This window comes from Rana temporaria, chromosome 2 (genome assembly GCF_905171775.1).
Source record: "Rana temporaria chromosome 2, aRanTem1.1, whole genome shotgun sequence".
Taxonomy (NCBI): domain Eukaryota; kingdom Metazoa; phylum Chordata; class Amphibia; order Anura; family Ranidae; genus Rana; species Rana temporaria.
In genome coordinates this window covers 432,408,097-432,429,043 of record NC_053490.1, presented here as the reverse complement: position 1 = coordinate 432,429,043, position 20,947 = coordinate 432,408,097, and the positions used below count along the sequence as shown (strand labels likewise).

Genomic DNA, 20,947 nt, shown 5'->3' with positions numbered 1-20,947 from the left:
CCACAATGCAAGCAATTACATTTTTTTTATGTTTTTTCATAATTTGCCATTATTTGAGATTTCTAATGTAAAAAGATAGGTCACCTTTAAAAACGCCTATAAACGAAATCGCGGCAAAACGCCGGTACCGCGTTTAGCGTCTGAACCCAAAATTTTGCGTCTGAAAAAACGGCCCTAAACCCAACTGCTTTAAAACGCCAAAAAACTTGATTGTGTGCATGGACACATAGGATAACATTAAATGAGTTCAGGGGCAGTAGAAAAAAAAATGCCCAAATGCCTCTGAACTCGAGTTTAGCAGCATCTCGTGTGCATGGGGCCTTAAAATGAAAAACTGCCAGATGTGCAGTTCAAAAATACCTCATCTCTTTTTTAAAGTTTACCTCCGCCATGGGGGAAGTAATGTATACCATAACTAACCATGTCTGTACTGTGCTGGCAGATCTCATTTGTAAACTAGATTTGAATACATTACTCTGTCCTGTCAACGCATTAAAGATCTAAAAGGCGGACTTATTCTTGAGTCCCTTGTTGGCATACAATGCAGGTCCCTCTATCAGTAGGTACAGATTCAGGTGAATTCAAAAGACAATGCGAAAAAATAAATAAAAAATAAAATAAAAGAAGTACTCGATTTTTTTTTTATTTTTTTTTAAAAAGCCTTTCCATTTGACACTAGGCATAAGCAATTCCTATTGCCCAGGACATACAGTTTTGGGTGCCGGGAAGCCGATAAAAAACAAAACAAAAAAAAAAAAAAAAACTGGCTCCTAGATTCAAAAAAGAGCTGGTGATACAGGAAGTCATTACCCAAACCTAGCAATGCTCTAAATGACTTGTCACTGGGTGGGCACAGCCATTTAGGGAAACAAGAGTAGTTCCATGTGCTGTCGATCAAAAGTAAAGCAGACTTGATGAGGAACAACTCTATACCCCATCAGGCTCCGCTCCACCCCACCCAAAAAAACTCTAATTTGATAACATTCATGTCCAGATAATTGTTGACAAAGAAAAATACAAGTTAACATTGAGAAAAATCATGGGGTGCAGAAAACTGGATCCAATCTTGCATTTTGTAATAGATCTTTAAAAAAAAAAAAAAAAAAAAAAACCAAACACATTTAGGCCAACATACAGCTACTCACAGTTCTGCCACTTCCTGTTCTTCATCCCACGCCTCCTTGTGAGTTAGCTGATTGCTTCCTGTACTTTTGCATGTCCATACCCGCTCTGCGTAATGCTGCAAGCGCCCTTCATATTCTCTGTAGACAGCTGGTTAAGGATAATTCTGACAGACTATCATATTATTGTTCAGGAAGAGTGGCAAATTGACAACCTTAACCACTTCAACCCCAGAAGGATTTACCCCCTTACTGACCAGAGCACTTTTTGCGATTCAGCACTGCGTCGCTTTAACCGACAATTCCACGGTCGTGCGACGCTGTACCCAATCAAAATTTACACATTCTCTCCCCCCCCCCCCCAAATAGAGCTTTCATTTGGTGGAATTTGATCACCTTTGCGTTTTTTTTTAACCACTTTAGCCCCGGGCCTGTTTTTCAGAGTCGGTGTTTACGAGACAAAACCATTTTTTTTTGCTAGAAAATTACTTAAAACCCCCAAACATTATATATTTTTTTTTTTCTAACACCCTAGAGAATAAAATGGAAGTCATTGCAATACTTTTTGTCACACCGTATTTGCGCAGCGGTCTTACAAGCGCACTTTTTTTGGAAAAAATTCACTTTTTTAAATGAAAAAATAAAACAATAAATTTGGCCCAATTTTTTTATATATTGTGAAAGATAATGTTACGCCGAGTAAAATGATACCCAACATGTCACGCTTAAAAATTTCGCCCGCTCGTGGCATGGCGTCAAACTTTTACCCTTAAAAATCTTGATAGGCGACGTTTAAAAAATTCTACAGGTTGCATTTTTTGAGTTACAGAGTAGGCCTAGGGCTAAAATTAATGCTCTCGCTCTAACAATCGCGGCGATACCTCACTTGTGTGGTTTGAATACCGTTTTCATATGTCGGCGCTACTCGCGTATACGTTCGCTTCTACGCGCGAGCTCGTCGGGACGGGGCGCTTTAAAAAAATTTTTTTTTGCTTTTCGCATTTATTTTTATTTATTTTACAATTTTTAACACTGAAAAAAAAAAAAAAAAAAAAATTATCACTTTTATTCCTATTACAAGGAATGTAAACATCCCTTGTAATAGAAAAAAGCATGACAGGTCCTCTTAAATATGGGATCTGGGGTCAAAAAGACCTCAGATCTCATATTTAGGCTTAAATGCAAAAAAAAAATAAAAAATTTGGAAATGTCATTTTTTCAAATGACAAAAAAAAAAAAATGTTTCTTTAAGACGCTGGGCGGGACTGACGTTTTGACGTCACTTCCGCCCAGCGGAGCTATGGGGACGGGCGAAGGAGATTTTTCCTTCAGTCTCGTCCCCGCTCAGCTGCCGGATGGTCGCGATCTCCTCCGCCGCTACCGACGGCTCCGGTAAGCGGCGGAGGGCGCGGAACAGCGGCGGGAGGGCCCCTCTCCCGCCACCGATAACGGCGATCTCGCGGCGGATTCGCCGCGGAGACCGCCATTATCGTTAACACGGCCGCCCACAGAAGAGATGAATATCTCGATTGTGGCAGCAGCTGCTACCGTTACCGAGATATTCATCTCTAAAGTGATGACGTATAACGGCGGTGGGCGGTCGGCAAGTAGTTAATATAGTGCAAAATAGACAATTTTGAAAATATATATATATATATATATATATATATATATATATATAATTACACACACACACACACACACACACACACACTTTAGGCCAATATGTACTCATACATATTACATACACACATTTTTGGGACCATTAATTTTACAGCGAACAGTGCTATAAAAATGCACCGATTACTGTAAAAATTCTGGCAGGGAAGGGGTTAACTGTTCTAACTGAAGGGGGTGGGACTTACTAGGGGAGACGACAGATCGCTGCTGTTAATACCTTGTATGAAAACACGATCACTCATTTCTCCCCTGAAACTGGAATCTGCGTTTACACACAGATCCCGGTTCTCGCTCTTTCACGAGTCATCATGGGTGCCCGGTCATCATGCCCGCATCGGCTGCGAGCGCCCCTAGTGGCCACAATGTGAAGCGATGTAAGGCAACGTCGATTTACTGCAGTAGCTGGTCGGCAAGTGGGTAAAGCAGTAGTAAAACTGGAGAAACAAAATAAAAACCTGCCAGACAATGGAATAATCTGCTAGTATGCATTGCAGCCTCAATCTTACCTGTAGATAACAAAGTTACAAAAGCAGGGTACACAACTGCTTTAAAATGTTGTGGATTTAAAATAAAGATAAACGCTGGCCACAAGTCATTTTCTTTAATTAAACCTGCTAGTTGAAAGACGGACTCAAAAAAAGGGGTCTGAAACATTGTTGTCGTCCACCACACTGCCTGCAAAAAGCCATGAGAAAGTAGGTAGAGGCTGTTGAGCCATACAGGCAATACTATAAGTAGGATACCAGAATAGGACACAAAATGGCCAACTGGCTCATCCCTTTTAAAAACTGCCACAGCCTGTAAATCAACAAAAAAAAAAAAACAACACACACACACACACACACACACACCACTGTCCCAATGCCATCCCGTGCTCTAAACCACCACAGAGGGAACACTAAGGAGGGCTGCCACAACTCCACAAATGGAGGCAATTACCAGCACATGCTGCAGGGCCCAATTTCACCCTCATGGTGGGCATGCCCCACAGCACACATTTTATGATGCAACAGTCTGCACTAATACGACAAGCTTAAAGCGGGGGTTCGCCCTGTAAAAAAAAAAAAAAAAGTTTTTTTTTATTAGACAATTAAATTCGGCATCGTAGCGCGAGCTACGGTATGCCGGTCTTACATTTTTTATGCCCGTACTCACTGCGGTATCGTTGATTGAAGAATCCGGGGAATGGGCGTTCCTCTGGTGAGAGAAGGTGATTGACGGCCGGCCCTGGCACGTCACGCTTCTCCGGAAATAGCCGAAATAGGCTTGGCTATTCACGGCGCCTGCGCATAGCCTGTGCGCAGGCGCTGTGAATAGCCGAGACCTACTCCGGCTGTCTTCGGGGAGCGTGACGTGCCAGAGCCGGCCGTCAATCATCCTCCCTCTCCATAGGCACGCCCATTCCCCGCGGGAGTCGGATTCTTCAATCAACAATAGCACAGTGAGTACGGGGTTTAAAAATTTAAGACCGGCATACCGTAGCTCGCGCTACGATGCCGAAAGTAATGGAATAATGGGGTGAAGGAGGGTGAACTACCGCTTTAATTCGATTCAACTTCTGTGCTGATGCAACTGTACCACAGATGTATCAAGCGTCTCTCCACCTCTGCATAATATTGCACCTCTGCTCGACATGAAAGCTCTCAAAATATCAGAGGTAGTACCCGCTTCGAGCACACCTTTTGATGCAGCGTTTCGTAACAAGACTTCGTCTAGGGATGGGGCATGCAATTTCACTTATACCTTACTACCACACCTTTTTGCTTAACCCTATCCTGTCTAGAATAGTCTTATAATCCATCTCTAATGCAAAAGGAAGACAAATGTGTAGAGTGCAAAACTAAGCAGAGAGAGCACCACTGAAAATAATCTCCCAAACTGGACACTAATATATATACAGGGCTCAAAATTTCAAGTCCTGAGCTACTAGCCAGACCTCAAGAGTTACTCGCCACCAGTTGCCCCACCTAATTCATACACTGCCCTGCGCCTAATTGCACCCGTAAACACGCCCTCGTAGATTATCTCATGGAATGACAATGTTTTATGCAGAATCAAGTTACAAAATTCAATATTACCAACAACAACTTTAACAAAATGGCACAGGGGGCAGACCAGAGGGACAGGGCACTAGAACTGGGTCTCTTTCCCATTCTCTTGCTGTCTCCTCTGCAACTCCCATCCATCCTCTCTCTCCCATTCATCTCATCATCAGGAGCCTGTGTGTGCGGCTCCACGCTTGCATGTGCCCACTTCCCCCTTTTATTCAGGCTGGCAGAGAGGAGAGGAGCTGCAGCACAGCGGGAGGGAGTACAATCCAGCGCTGAGATCCACATAACTGCACAGCCATTGACACCATAGCACAGCGCACACATGGAGACCAGTCTGTTCACAGTGCTCAGGCTAAACTGTTGGACACTTACATAGAGCACAAGGAGAAGAAAACTGCCGCTCTCATGTCAAGGCAACTTTCAGTGAGTGCTGCACCGGAGTGGTAATTTTTGCAATCCTCCACCTCACTCATTACTTTCTGCTCTCCAGCTACATTGGTCGGGGCCCAGGCTCAGAGAGGTCATACTGTTAGGTCCCATGGCTTAATGAGAATTGTAAGGAGAGCACCTGTGTACTGCTCTGCCTGTGCGTGGCTCAGACTACTTTTTCCGAGCATGCACCTTTCCTCTTCGGCCGCCAATCTCATTGGGACTCTAAGTGTAGGCACAGATTGGAGGGAGATTGGTCATGCAGCCCTGTCATCACTCGCCCCCAGCTTAAATCCACTCGCCAAATGCTAGTAGGCGAGTGAAAATTTTGAGGGCTGATATATACACACACAATTTTTTTTTCTATAAAAAAGCGACCTAAAATGAAAATCATTCCACCCGAGAAAAAAAAACCTAAACAATGCTCATGATGCAAACACTAAATATTTAAATTCCCATCATGATGCACAACTTATATTACATGAATATAGAAGTACATCAGAATTTGTATTTCTATATAATCAATCATACCCCACTGTTCACTTTGTACTAAAAATAAATTCAGTTCTATATCTATACCACCGTGTGGTGAGAAATTCTTAATTGTATACGGTATATCCACTTATTTCAGCCGATGGTCTTTACGTGTCCAATCACGGCTGATCACGATGTAAAGGGGGAAGAGCCGTTGATCGGCTTTTCCTCACTCACATCTGTCAGGCACGAGTGGAGGAGAGCCGATTTAGCTGCTCCGACAGGGGGTCGGGTCTGTGCCGATTGTTTTATCAACGCAGCCCCGCTCGGATGCCCGACTAGGACCACCAGGGAAATGACAATCTTTGCTCAGGCATCTGCCATTTAGTGCAGAGGTGATCAAATACCAAATAAAGCACAAAAGGGAACACAATTATAAAAATTCTGTTTTGGTACAGTGTAGCATGTCCACGCAATTGGCTTGGGCAGGAAGGGGGTGCAAGTGCCTGGTATTGAAGTGGTTAAAGGGCAAGTTCCCCTTTAAAGAAAAATCTGTAACTTACTGTAATCTAACTTACACAGCACCCCCTCCTCGCTGGACCATGGGACAGGCGAGTGTCTATTAAAAAAAGTCAGCAGCTACACTTTGTAGCCGCCGACTTTTAAATGGGTGGAACTCCGGTTTAATGACTTGGAGAGGATCCGCAAAGAGTGGGACAAAATCCCTCCCGAGACACGTGCAAACCTGGTGGCCAACTACAAAAATGTCTGACATCTGATTGCCAACAAGGGTTTTGCTACAAAGTCGTGTTTTGCTAAGAGATCAAATGCTTATTTCACGCAGTAAAATGCAAATCAAAAATGTACAACTTTTGAAATGTTTTTTTTTTTTTCTGGAATTTTCTTTTAATTGTTAAAATAAGACTACCATTAAAAATTATAGACTAATCATTTGTCAGTGGGCAAACATACAAAATCAGTAGGGGGATCAAATACTCCCCCCTCCCCAAGTCATCATGTATGCAAATACACAATTATGGCTTCATGCACACTGGATTAAACAATAAAAATGTTGCTACTACAGAAGTTGTGTTCTACCTGTAGACACACAAAATAGAGAGAAAAAATTTATATATATATATATATATATATATATATATATATATATATATATATATATATATATATATATATATATATATATATATATATATATATTTTTCTCTCTCATGGCCGAAATTGTTGGTACCCCAGATTTTTATCAAGACAATAAAGCATTTCTCAGTTGTGTGTAGTGAACAAAACAAAAAAGCAAATTGGACATAATGTCTCACAAAACTCCAAAAATAGGCTGGTCAAAATTTCCTGGCACCCTTAACTTAATATTTGGTTGCACAGCCTTTGGGGGGTGGGGGACTGAAATCAGTCGCTTCCTATAACCATCGATAAGCTTCTTATACCTCTCACCCGATATTTTGGCCCACTCGTCCTTTGCAAACTGCTCCAGGTCTCTTATTGGAAGGACGCCTTTTCCCCCCTAACAGCAATTTTAAGATCTCTTCACGGGTGTTCAATGGGATTTAGATCTGGACCAATTGCTGGCCACTTTAGAACTCTCCAGAGCTTTGTTTCCATCCATATCTGGGTGCTTTTTGACATAGGTTTGTGGTCATTGTCATGCTGAAAGACCCAAGATATCAGACGCAAACCCAGCTTTCTGACACTGCTCTACAGTGCGACCCAAAATCCTTCAGTAATCCTCAGATTTCATGATGCCTTGCACACATTCAAGGAACCCAGAGGCAGCAAAACAAACCCAAAACATCACTGAACCCCCACCATAATTTCACTGTAGGTACTGTGTTCTTTTCTTTGTAGGCCTCATTCCGTTTTCGGTAAACCGTAGAATGCATTACCAAAAAGCTCCATCTTGGTCTCATCTGTTCACAAGACGTTTTCCCAGAAGGCTTTTGGCTTACTCAAGTACATTAAGCAAACTGTAGTTTTGCTTTATGTCTGTCAGCAGTGGGGTCCTTCTGGGTCTCCTGCCATAGCATTTCATTTTAAATGACGGATAGTTTGCGCTGACTCCGATGCTCCCTGAGCCTGCAGGACAGCTTGAATTTCTTTGGGGCTGCTTATCCAGCATCCGGATTATCCTGCGTTGCAACCTTTCATCAATTTCTCTTCTGTCCACGTCCAGAGAGATTAGCTACAATGCCATGGGTTGCAAACTTCGATAATGTTGCGCACTGTGGACAAAGGCAAATCTAGATCTCTGGAGATGGACTTTTAACCTTGTTGATATTTTTCCACAATTTTGGTTCTGAAGTTCTTAGACAGTTCTCTTCTCTTTATGTTGTCCATGCTTAGTGTGGCACACACAATGCAAAGACTTAGGGAACTTCTCTCCCTTTTATCTGCTTTCAGGTGTGATTTTTACATTGTCCACAATTATTTGCCCCAGGTGAGTTTAAAGGAGCATCACATGCTTGAAACAATCTTATTTATCCACAATTTTGAAAGTGTGCCAAGAATTTTGACCAGCCCATTTTTGGAGTTGTGCGAAATTACGTCCAATTTGCTTTTTTCCCCCCTTTTTTGTTTCGTTCCAATACAGACAAAGGGAAAAAACATGTGTATAGAAAAACATGCGTTACTGCAATACATTTCTGTGAGAAATACTTGATTTTCTGGAAACATTTCTGGGGTGATAGAAGAGCCCATCTTTAAAGTGAACACATGAAGTAGACCAACAGCCATCGCCGAGCGCCACAGCACCCCCAAGGCCTCGCGCACGGTATAAACATGCACAACTGTGCACAGTGGGCAAACCGGTAGGCAGCAGGAGATATCCTAGGCCTGCAGGTTATTTGCAAACCGATTCCACCCAGGTGGCTGCCTACCTCGGCAAGGAAGAAGTGTACACGGCCACCATTTTGGACACGCAGCTTGGCGGGGGAAGAGCATGCTGTACTTGAAGCCTTCCTCCTGCAGTTTGGCCCAATGTCAAAGGATTGCTGTTGTCAGTTTCCACAGAGTAAGCCGTAGTAGTTTAGCATTCTGGTTCCATAGCTCACCTTGGTAGTGAGCATCTGAACACCACATCGCAATTACTGAAGTATAGGAGCTTAAAGATTAACGTGCGCGACAGCACTCCCTGTAGGCTTCTGGCATGCGATGGGCCCTTTCAGTCGAAAAGTAGGGCGAGAACTGGGCCCAGGGTAGCAGGGTTTTTCAGGAGACATTCGGCAAGGCAATGAGGGCAAGAATCTTACTCTCCCTCGGGCAACCCAATGATCCACAGGATTTTTTTGGCGGTTGCGGATTTTTGCATCATCTGCCATTGATACTAGGTCTTTAAGTCGCCGCTGCTTCTACCTCTGGTCATTGCCGGGGAAGCAGGAAAGGAGAAGGGAGCCAAGTCACGGTAATCCCACACCAGGATGGCAGGCAGGATAAGAGGCAGAATCAGGAGCTTCACTAACACACATCTGCTTCTGGAGCCATCTTGGACTTGCCCGCGCCCCCCAACCTTTAGCGCCACTTTTAATACCCCCTTTAATAGGTTTCACACAGCAGTCACATTAACTTGTAAATAGAACTATATAAAAAAAATCTGCGCCAATACCAATAATTAAAATCAGTACCATCCCTCTTAAAAAAAAAAAACACACACTGAGGTACTCCAATGCGTTAGCACATTTACATAATTGATGAAACATTGCATTTTGTGTATACACACACACATTTTTTATTCTTGATAGCGAATTTTTATGCATTAGCCACAGTACTTTATATAAGGGGTACATTGGATTTATGATTTTTTTTAATATACATCGTACGTTTATTTTTATGCACAAGGAAGGAATTGGAGCACCTCAGAGGTTTTTTTTTTTTATAACTTGGAAACATAGGTAACTGAACCACAATAGAAAATGTAAATCATGGTTATTCCACTAGCATGAAATCCTGACTCACTTCCCAACCTAAACTTATTTGTGCGGTGTGGCAATAGGCAGGAAGTGTCCGCTTTGTTGTCAGTCTTGAGCAACACTTCAAAAGCAGCTTGATGCCATGAACCTGAAAATATGACTCAACTAGGGGTCCACCGAATGGAAATTTGTATCGAAATCAAAAATGAAGGATGCACTAGGCCAAAAACCTAAAAGGGACAGTTAAAATATTTTTATATAAAAATGATATTCAACTTTTTAATATAAAATTCATATGATTTTATTGTTGGCCATTTTTAAGCAAGAAAAGCTCAAGAAAAACGCTGCAGCCTCTAACCATCTTGTATCATGTCTGCAAACTTACCCTACTTGAAAAACACATTGCTAATAGGATTAGCAAAATTTTCATTCGGTGCACCTCTAGCAGACATGATACAGAGACAGACTGCACATGATACAAGAGATCAATGCAGTCTCACCAGTGCCTGTCAGATGCAACCTACCAGTCAAATGCAGCCTGCCGGTGCTCTAATCAGATGCAGCAGGCTGCCTGTGCCTATTATGCAGCCTCACCAGTGCCTGTGGATGCAGCCTGCATCAGATCGGAGATCTCCGCATGTCACGTAGCTGAATTACAATTGCACAGTCCTGCCTCTTGTGATCACGCCACACTGATTCAATGTCCCGCCATTGGATAAGTGTGCTGTCCATCACAGGAGGTGAATTGCGTCGGCCGCTGAAATTTCGGTGCATCCCTAGACTAAACCCATATAGACTAGAAAAGCAGGCCAGGGCTATACAGACAACCACTTAGCATATGCCCAACCGTGTTTAAAAATGATGTCCCTTTAAGAGGCATATCAGATTGTAGTTTAAACATACTTGTGTTAAAAAGGCAGTTTTTTTTTATCTTGATGAGATAGATATATAAAAAAAATTGTGTACAGCACCACCTCCCTAATACTTACCTAAACCCCATCTTGATACAGCAATGTTGCAGGAGTGCCTCAGCTGCCCGGGACTCCCCTCGTTGGCTGAGACAGCAGTGCCATAAGTTTCCACTGCAGTTAAAGTCAGTCAGCCAGAGTAGAGAAAGGGGATGGGGCTAGGGCGTGGCTCAGTGTCTGAATGGACACAGGGAGCTGTGGCTTGAGTGCACCCACAGCAGGTGGCTTGCTATGAGGGCACTCAACAGGGAGGGGCCAGGAGTGCTGAAGATGGACCCAAGAATAACAGAAAATTAAATACTTACCTTTCCTTAAATTTTTCTTTCCTGGTGCCTGTCCATGGCAGCATACATATGGTTGGTAACCCCGCCCTCAACCAACCCACAGGACCAATTATAACTCTTTAAAAGAGTGTCAGCCTCTCCCATACACCATTCTTGTAACTAGACTCAAACATTCAGCCTAGGTTCACACTGCTGCGAATTCAAAATTGCGGTAAAATGCGCGATTTTACGGCTGCGATTTTGCAGCGATTTCGGCCGCAATTTAATGTAAAATCGCAAAAAGTAGTACAGGAACTACTTTTTGAAATCGCAGATGTGGTGTCGCACTGATTAGGACAGTGCCATTGCCGACAATTGCCGCCGATTTGAGATGCGGTTTGACATGTCAAATCGCATCTCAAATCGTTCCAAATCGTACCCAGTGTGAACCAGGGCTCAGGGATTGTGGCAAGGGAGGGCGTATGCTGCCATGGACAGGCACAGGAAAGGAAAATTACGGAAAAGTATTCAATTTTCCGTTTTCCTGGTGCCTGCCATGTCAGCATACATATGGTTAACTCGCTTACAGGGAGGGTAGCTGCCAAAATATATTTTTAACTTTCGACTATAGATCAGACAGCTCAAGAAGCCCCTCTGCTTCTCCTAGTTATATTTTTTATATTATCTTTTTTTTTTTAAGTCGTGGGAAGCAAGTGCAACCAGGATCAGACCATAGTAGGTCATGAATGAGGTAAAGACGACCATTTGGTCGCCTGACAGTTTCTGGGGAAAAAAAGCGCTACAGTTACCCAGGAAAAAGCCACTGTGTAGAGTGAATACTCATTGATTTCTGGAACCGGAGGACCACTAGCTTGACGTGTCCACCGAATGAGATAACTGTTCCAACCTGCCAAAGTTGTCCTTCGCATTTATATATTTCTAGATCATTTAGGGATCCAAGAGGAAGCCTGATGATCTCATAAGTCTTGTGTCAGACTACTGCAATGTCTGAGGCCCCGTACACACGACCGAGTTTCTCGGCAGAATTCAGCCAGAAACTCGATCGGAGCTGGATTCTGCCGAGAAACTCGGTCGTCTGTACACTTTTCACCGAGGAAGCCGACGAGAAACTCGTCGGGCCAAATAGAGAACATGTTCTCTATTTCCTCGTTGTTCAATGAGGAAAGTTGGCCCGCCGAGATCCTCGGCGGCTTCAACACAGAACTCGACGAGGAACTCGATGTGTTTGGCACGTCGAGTTCCTTAGAGTTCTTGACATATCCAGCTTGTGTAATTTCGGGGATGCTGAATCTTTCCCTAAAAGCACCCATTCCTGGTCAAGGTGGTTTGTAGAGGGAATTCTAGACACAAACGACTGAAATCTATCCGAGGAGCACCCTGCTTGGAAGAATTTAATACCGGAGTCCATCTCCCTTAGGCTCTGGGTACCTGAGACTCTTCAGTCAGCGATGACTAAAAAAAAAAAAAAAGGAATTTGCTTTGAAAGCAATGTCTTCTAGAGAGCAATCTTTTGCTTATGCGAGCGGTGGAGCTGTAGCCGCACCAAATACCCACGGCAAAAATAAAAATTCTCTTTTTCGGACGTAGTGATTCACTCGGAGATCTTAAGCCAAGAACTGTTTGAGAGAAAAAAACGCTCTACCAGTGGATTTCAAACCCATCTGATGACTGGCAAGGCTAAAAAGGCTGAGGCCTGAACCTCCAGGGAGCCAAGTCCCCGAGTTAAATCGAACCGGGATGCCCAGAACCGAGCTAGTTCCAGCAAATTTAAAAACCTGCCTTAGGTAATAATGGTGGAAGTTTTATCGGCTTGAAGTAACCTTTGCAAGACTCCATGGGAGCAACCTAATTATACTAGCTTTTCTTTGCCTAACTTCCGGATGCCCAACTCCAGGATCTCTGGAAGTGGATGGAAGAGGTCTTCCCAGGACCTACGTTTATGCGTGCTGAAAGGATTGCCAAGGGACAATTTGAACAGTATAGAGAACTGGGGCCTACTTGACCAATAAGGACCTACTGTTCAGATGGATACTTAACTCTTAGGTGATGGTGCCCAGCTGGACAAGGGGCACCCAACCCCGCCGATGGCTGGACTGGAGTACCTTGTGACGAAGCGAGGTGCCTTGATATTTGGATTGAAATTCTGAGGACTACCTCATTGGGGGTAGACCCATTGGAAGGTCTACTTGTAATAAGGACCAATTTCTGGTACTGGCAAATTTCCTTGAAGAGTGATCCGACGGGTAATTCTGGAGAATTGGACTATAAGAGGCTCTGAGGCTGGAACAACTCCTTCTGCCTCTGAGTATTATCGGAGTTAACTCCTTGGATGATGATCCGTTATGCGTGTCCTTTTCTTGGCTCTGTATACAGGTTAAGGCTGGTTTGTTGACCAATTGTAGCGGGATTAATTCGCCTCTCAGAGAAAAAGCCTAGACATTGGTATGCAAGCTGCACCTGACTGCAGAATGTTAGAAAATTTTCGCTCTGCGTATTAAACTGCAATTTGTCCTGGAACCACCAACTTCCTCAAGTGGATACCTCAATCTTGTTCTGACGCAAGATAAAAAAAAAAAAAAAAAAGAGAAAAGGTGCAACCAAGCTTGTAGTGACTGCACAGGTTGCGAGGGTTCGTCTTTCATCATAATCAGAGACTTCTGAGATAAGAACTTCTTTTCTTTCTTATAGAAAGTCTCCTGCTGAAAAATGCAGAGATGCCAACGTGCCCACTGCACTATTGAAATGTAGGAGGAGAATAACCCCAGGAGATTCGGACATTGTTTGCTGACTTGATTCTGCTTGTCACCGTATTTAGGCCATGATTAGAGGAATTTTCTCTACAGAGGGAGACGTCACCCCAAGGGTACTGAACAAGGTTCTGAGAAAAAAACTTTTTCCGCGCTGGCAAAACTGACCCCCTTCCCCCCCCCTTTTTTTATGGCGGTAGTTTATTGACCAACCGTAAAGTTAAAGTGTACACCACCTTCTATAGATAAGTTTGGCATGCTTCATTGTGATGAGGCGGGAATAGTGTACCGCCTTGTTAGCGTAGGATACGTAACCTCTTCTCCTGAAGAGAGTCACTATTGTCACTAGCCACTTTGAAAAGGTTCTGGCGCTGACGAGGTGCCGAAAGGTAGGCTGTGGATGAGGGTCCCCAATTTTTTTGGGGACGAGGAGGAAAACGATGAGTAGGTAGGTGTTTTTGAGGTCTACAAAGACCACCTAATCCTCTGGTCGAACTGGTAGGATTACCGTATTTAGGAATTACATCTTGCAATGTTGCAACCTGAGGAATATGCATTGACTTAGATCCAGAATCGACCGTACTTAACTCCCGATTCAGCTACCTGATTACTTTAAAAGGGTACTCTAAGGGATTGGGCAACAAGACCCACCAAAACCCTTTGATTCTGGAGCAGTTGATACTTTGTCCCAATTCTTGAATAAATCAGAAAAGAAATTCTTGTATCTCCTCTGGATTTTGGAGAGTAGAAATAAGGCATAGGATGAGCTGTGCTTGAATCCCCTGGTGTGGCTGCGGACGATCATAGAAGTGATCCATTGAACTTCCTAGGATTCTCACCCAGACTAGAGTGAAAGCCCCGCTATAGGTACCACCCAGTAGATGGGCCCTCTCCTGGACCATTTTGGGTGGGCGATACGCTAAAAGGACTAACTTGTAGATGTAGCCTTCTGTTTCCCCGTGTTTAGAAGGGCAAATTTGAAGTCCCCTGTTTTTTTTTTTTTTTTTAACATTCCCTGGTAGTTACTGCATGCAGTAGTGCCTGTGCGGAATAACTTACTGTATCAGGCATAAAGCCCGAATTCAATTTCAGTTCCTTCAGGGTGTTGACAACTTTGTCTGACTCGACGCCCTGTTTCCGGGCTGAAATCATTAGACCACGTCTTTGCCGTATCGGAAACAAAGTCACGGTAGATGCCGGAATACATGCATCATTATCTGCTTGACCACACTTTTTGAGGTCAACCTCAATCTTGATCCAGGAACTTCTGAATGAAGCTGCCTTTCTGCGGGCAGTGTCGTATCCCCTGCTACCTTATTGGTAGAAATGTCCACCGATGGAGAGGAAACAAAATAGGTGCCACTATGCCAGCTAGAGGATAAAACTCATGGGATTGGTCATAGGTGAGCGCCCCCCCCCCTTTTTTTTTTACTGCAGCTATATGCCTAAACGCCAAAATTCAAATAAGGAAGAGTATCGTTCTTCCATTGCGCCATTGACTTCTCACAAAGCAATCTGCAGCCTGTTGGCTAAGCTGGGGCTTTCATGGAACCACGCCTGACGAAGGAGAAACGGATCTTGAAATTAAGTTAAGCCATGACTTGAGCCCCTTATTAAAAAAATGTTAATAGTACCTAGGGATTCTTTGCTCCTTTTCCTGGCTTTTTCTACTACATTCCCCTTTTTTGGAAGAGGTTTCCATCCACGGGCCCAGCAGGGTTTTGGGCGGGCGCACAATGCGAAGAGGGAGGTCTTTTAGCTGAATGCCGAGAGGGTCTGCGGCTATGGGGTGCGTGAGCAGAAGAGTATTTTCTCTTTAAGAAACTGCGCTCCCTGGACCTTCCATCTTGCACATCTCCATCATTGATTGATGGCGCGGGCTGAGCTGTGGAGAGGCGGGGAGCTGCTGCCATCAGTTCAGGCAGCTGGCGGATCCAGACTTCAAGTCAGAATGACGCACTGCCTCGACCAATTACAGCGACATCATCAGGGAGCAGACTTCAGACTGCTCTTCACAAAAAAAGAAAAGAGCCACACGGGTCACAGGAGTGCAAAACCAATTGGCGCCGTCATGATGGATCTGAAATGACAAGTGCTCTTTAAAATATAAGGACTTATTCTTGGAAATATTGCAGAATATACAGCCTCATGAGCGTCATAACCAAGCTCCATTTTATGCTGAATAAACTAAAATTAATGCATCTTAACTGCATGCAAACCGCCCATTGATGGCACTCTTCTGCAAAACACCATGGCTGTACGGCGGTCGCTACGAGTAGTATAGGGCACCCGCGGCATGATGTAGGAGCTCGTGGCCGCCGGCTACTCGCCATTGCTCCAGAGAAGGAAAGAACGGAGATCTGTCTGTATACATTGAATCTCCGTTCTGTCAGGGGTGAGGAGAGCGATATGATCCTAATGCTTAGGAACAACGATCGGTCTGCTCACCCAGATAGTCCCACCACCAGTTGGGATCACAATTAATCCCTTGATCGCCACCTAGTGTTAACCCCTTCTCAGCCAATGACATTAATACAGTAATCAGTGGCTATTTATAGCTCGTATCGCTGTTTAAATGTCAATGTTCCCAAAAGTGTCCAATCTGTCTGCCGTAATGTTGCAGTCCTGGGAAAAAAATTAAACCCCCACACACACACACACACACACACACAGACACCATTTATACTAGTAAAATATAAAATAAATAAAAATGCCATAAAATGTATCCCCTAATTTGTGGACGCTATAAACTTTTGCGCAAATCAATATGATTGAGATTTTTTTTTTACCAAAAATATGTAGAATATAAATTGGTCTAAAATAAAATTTGTTTGTATATTTTATGGGATATTTATTGCTTTTTCCCCTCAAAAAATAGTAAAAAATGTTGTTTATAGCGCAAAAAATAAAAAAACCACAGGGGTGATCAAATACTGGCTCTAGGGGAGGAGAAAAAAAAAAAAAAAAACACACAACACACACTTATTTTGTTTGGGTACAATGTCACATGAACGTGCAATTATCAGCTAAAGAGACACAGCAAAAAAAAAACCCTCAACCGCACTCCCCTATGGGGGGGGGAGCGGATGAACACGGACCGTGTGTCCGTGTTCATCCGATGATGGAAGAAAAAAAAAAAAATAGGATCTTCTTCCGTCTGCAAAATCGGATGTTTGCGGAGGCGGACGATTACGGGTGTCAGCAGATGTTCATCCGCTGACACCTGCAATCACATAGGGACCAATGTATGTCCCTCTTTCATCCGCAAACAGATGGATGAAAAAGCGGACATACGGTCCTCACGTGTGAAAGGGGCCTTAGAAGTACTTGCAGAGTTACAGACGGACGCCAACCTCCTGCTCAGTTTATAATCCATTTCACCAACAATTTTTTCCTTTTGGGATGAAGCACCTGTCGGTGGTAAAAGAATTGTCTTATCCTGTAACTGCTACATCAGAACAGCTTGCTCCATTTAAAAACAGACTAAAACCGTTACTAAACCCACAGCAGTAAAATCAGTCTGTACATGCAGTAAAGTATGCTTGTTATACTCACTGGAATGCAAGGGGTTAATCCTCTATTGCGAAATAAGGCTGTGATAATCCCCTTCTTCCACTGTCCCCAATCCATCTCCTGATGGAGAACCATGGGAGTACTCTGCACATGCTCAGTATTGCTAGAGGTTCTTTTTTTCTAGGGAGGGTGCATGTGATCAGCACAGGGCCAATAAGCACTCTCCAGACAGAAGGTCCGTGATCCTGCAGCCTCATAGGACAGATCAGAATGAAAACTCTTCCAAGCTTTACCCAGACACTGATAAGATGTCACAAGACCGCGAACGAGAAAAGGTATTTAGCAGTTTACTAAAACTATTGCATTTTCATGTTCTGTGGGAGCCCAGCTATAGTGAACGCAGGCTCCTGGGTTCAGTAACTCTAGGCTGGGTGCACACCAACGCTGCTCCCAGCAGGGGGCCCGGTGCGTCCGCTCTCACCGCTTCAGGTGCGAGTTCAGCCCAAAATTTTGTCTGAACTCAGACCTGAAACTGACCAAATGACACACAGGGCTCCTGTGCAATTCGCAACGGCTCCATAGAGAGCCGTCACAATCTCCTGCAAATTGGATGCGGAGAAAATCTGCATCCAATTGACAAAAGTGCGAATCCAGCCATACATGGGGGTCAAATTTCGAACACATTTTCCTTTCTTTACCGAAAATCAAAATTGTACACTTTGTGATCAGAGGCTTCCATCCATTTCACAATTTGGCCAATTCCACCTCATGCTGCTATAGGAATCTTTAATTTCCAGGTCAGAACTCATGCACTTTTTATAAATTATAATTTCTCACACGATTCTCCTATTGATTAGCAGCTTGATTTTCCCAAAATATTTCCAACATGCCCGATTACTCAAATTCGATGGGCACATGAAAAATCGCCTGTTGCTGCAGCCCACTAAAGCTCCATACATGATCCGAAAAATGGCGCTTTCCAATCGATCGCACGATAATCTGATTTTTAGTACAGAGCCGATCAGTACAGTTCGTCCAATTTTATTCTATCGGACATGCACAGAATTTTTTTGCTTACGACGCTAGATCGTACAAGTTTTGTTTAATCAGTACAGCCGTCGTTCAAAAATGCAATAGAAATACATTACAACACGTGACATCACTTCCAAATTTTTATTCTGTCGTACGAGAACTTTGTGACTTTAGTAAACTCATCAAATTCGACATGAGATTAGCATAAAAAAAAAGGCAATCAGTCGTCGAAAAATCAGAACGTGTGTACCGGGTATGATGCGGGAACCTTGCGGATCCACTGTGGGTTCCCGCATCATACAGCGGTTCACACTGTCTTATACGATCTGCGCAAGTGTCAATACGTCGTTAATGACACCCCCATTTCAGCTCACAATGTGACCTGACAGTTCAGACATTGAGATCCGATTCTGGTGCAGAACAAAAAAAAAAGTCTAGTGCAAGTTTTGGCCAAATGCAATACCAGCCATACTATCTGTATACCTGAAATCACGTGCAATCTCACAGGGCGCAGTATTGGACCCATGTATGGCCTGCTTTACTGGCTGGATCACCAGGTGAAAAGAAAATGAATGCAGGCATCACACCTAAGAATTTGTAAGCCGCAAAATAAAAATAAATGTTTGCCGAGTAGTAAACAGAGCAGCAGCAGACCGATGATCTCTCCTGTCACTCTGCCGCCTCCTCCTATCAGCATGGTTCTGGAACTCTCAAACTCTGCAAGAGGCTGATCCCAAGACAAACTTACACTTACAATACAGATCGGCGAATTGCTGCGGATGATGAGGACTTGTCCTATAAGGATAAAGACGTCACAGCGATCACCAAAACAATGACAGGACAAGGCCGGCTAGATGTGATCGGTACCCCCCATCCCCCTCCACCGGTGATGCGGGAGTCCCCATAGCGGTCAGTAAGGATACTCTTGGTTCTTGAACGCCTCCTTGGTGTGCTCTATGACGAACACGTCCTCTCCCTCGGCGGGCGGATCGCTCAGCGGCTTGACCAGCGAGAAAGGCTTGCGGCCCAGCAGCGGCGCCATCCCGAACGCAGCTCGAAGGGACAGAGAAAACGACGGCCCTCGTCCGCAGCTGCCGATGACGTAGCTGTAAAGGAAGACGCGTGCCTACCACGGACAGCCCCCTCCGGTTTCCCGCCCTGGCCCCGTACACACACAAGAAAAGAAGGGATTGAAAAATGGCGGGAGATTCCCTTCCGCCGCCGGCTCCCTCCTCCTCCTCACCGTACCGCACACAACCATGAATACGCCGAGCGCCCGGCCACGCCTTCCGTCGTCCCAGCCAACTCCGCTATTGGTGTTTAGAGAAGCCGGGTTTTGCCGTTCGCAGTTCCGATTGGCTGTTGCTTCCCGTGAACACGCCCCTTTCCTTTTTTTTTTACCCTTCTTTAGCAAGGTTGGTTGTAGCGCGCGCAACGGGGTCGCAGATGTCACTAATATTGACGTTTTTTTTTTTAATGGAGGAACTTTATTGCGATAAACAAATAGGAAGGCGATACGGACCTTCTGCCGCTCTTATCTGTTGAATTCTGATTTCTTTTCCGGGGTAACCAAACCCACCATGATGACGTTCCCAAGCCTTTCCCGCACACCAAAGCGGCCTATTAGTGAAGACGGGCCCCGGTGTCAGGAACAATGACAGCCTGCTGAGATTGGCAGGGGGGAGGGGCGGGGCCAGCCAGGCTTCTGAGACTGGTAGGAGGAGGGGCGGGGCCGGCCGGGCTGCTGCTCTAATCTCATTGGCTCGTCTCTTTCCCTTTCATAAGTAGAGCAGAAGTGCGCCATGGGCCAATACTAGCAGTGTATGGCCGGACTTACATACAAAGAGGGAGGCAGGTGGTCAATACCCTCTGCTATATTCATTTCTAGGGATAGATAACCAGGGGCAAGCAATGCAATGCAGATCCAGTAATTCTACAATTGGAATCTGAAATCTTTATTAACAACTTCAATACAGGACACTTTCTCCCCTTCCTGCCCAGGACAATATTCAGCTGTCATACTTTGAATGTCAATTGCGCTGTCATGCTACACTGTACCCAAACTAAATTGTTATCATTTTGTTCCCACAAATAGAGCTTTCTTTTGGTGGTATTTGATCACCTCTTGTTTTTTTTGCTAAAAAAATTGAATTAAAAAATAAAAATCTCCCATCATAAATTGTTGTTTTCGCCTTCACCGACAGGCACTGATAAGTTGGCACCTGATATGTAGAATTGATGGGCACTGATAGGCAGCACTGATGATGAAGTACTGACAGGTGGTAAAGATTTCAGATTCCGATTGTATGTCCCATATCCGTGGTTATCTGTCCCTAGAAAATAATATAGCGGAGGGCATTGATCACCTGCCTCCCTCTTTGTATGCAGTCTGGCCATACACTGGTGCATTTTAACCACTTCTGCACCAGATGGTTTTACCCCCTTCATGACCAGGCCATTTTTTAAACAAATACGGCACTATTTTAACTGACAATTGCGAGGTTGTGCGACATTGTACCCAAATAAAATTGATGTCCCTTTTTTCACCACATTTAGAGCTTTCCTTTGGTGGTATTTAATGATCACCGCTGCAGTTTTAATTTTTTTGCATTAAAAAACAAACAATTAAAAAAAAAAAAAATATATATATATATATAGGGCCAGATTCACGTACAGGTTACGCCAGCGTATCTATTGATACGCCGCGTAAGTT

General features: G+C 44.0%; 1 protein-coding gene across 2 annotated transcripts in view; it reads right to left on the bottom strand.

The window, feature by feature from the left end:
- Positions 1-19,696, bottom strand: part of BAZ1B (bromodomain adjacent to zinc finger domain 1B) — a 75,788-nt gene extending 56,092 nt beyond the window's left edge. For both annotated transcript variants that reach the window (XM_040338328.1, XM_040338330.1), the window contains exons 1-2: positions 19,158-19,696; positions 1,146-1,262 (exon numbers count right to left, since the gene is read on the bottom strand). In XM_040338328.1, the coding sequence (XP_040194262.1) occupies positions 1,146-1,262; positions 19,158-19,276 (236 nt within the window). In that variant the 5' untranslated portion in view covers positions 19,277-19,696. The remainder of the gene's footprint in view (positions 1-1,145; positions 1,263-19,157) is intronic.
- Positions 19,697-20,947: the final 1,251 nt, after the last annotated feature.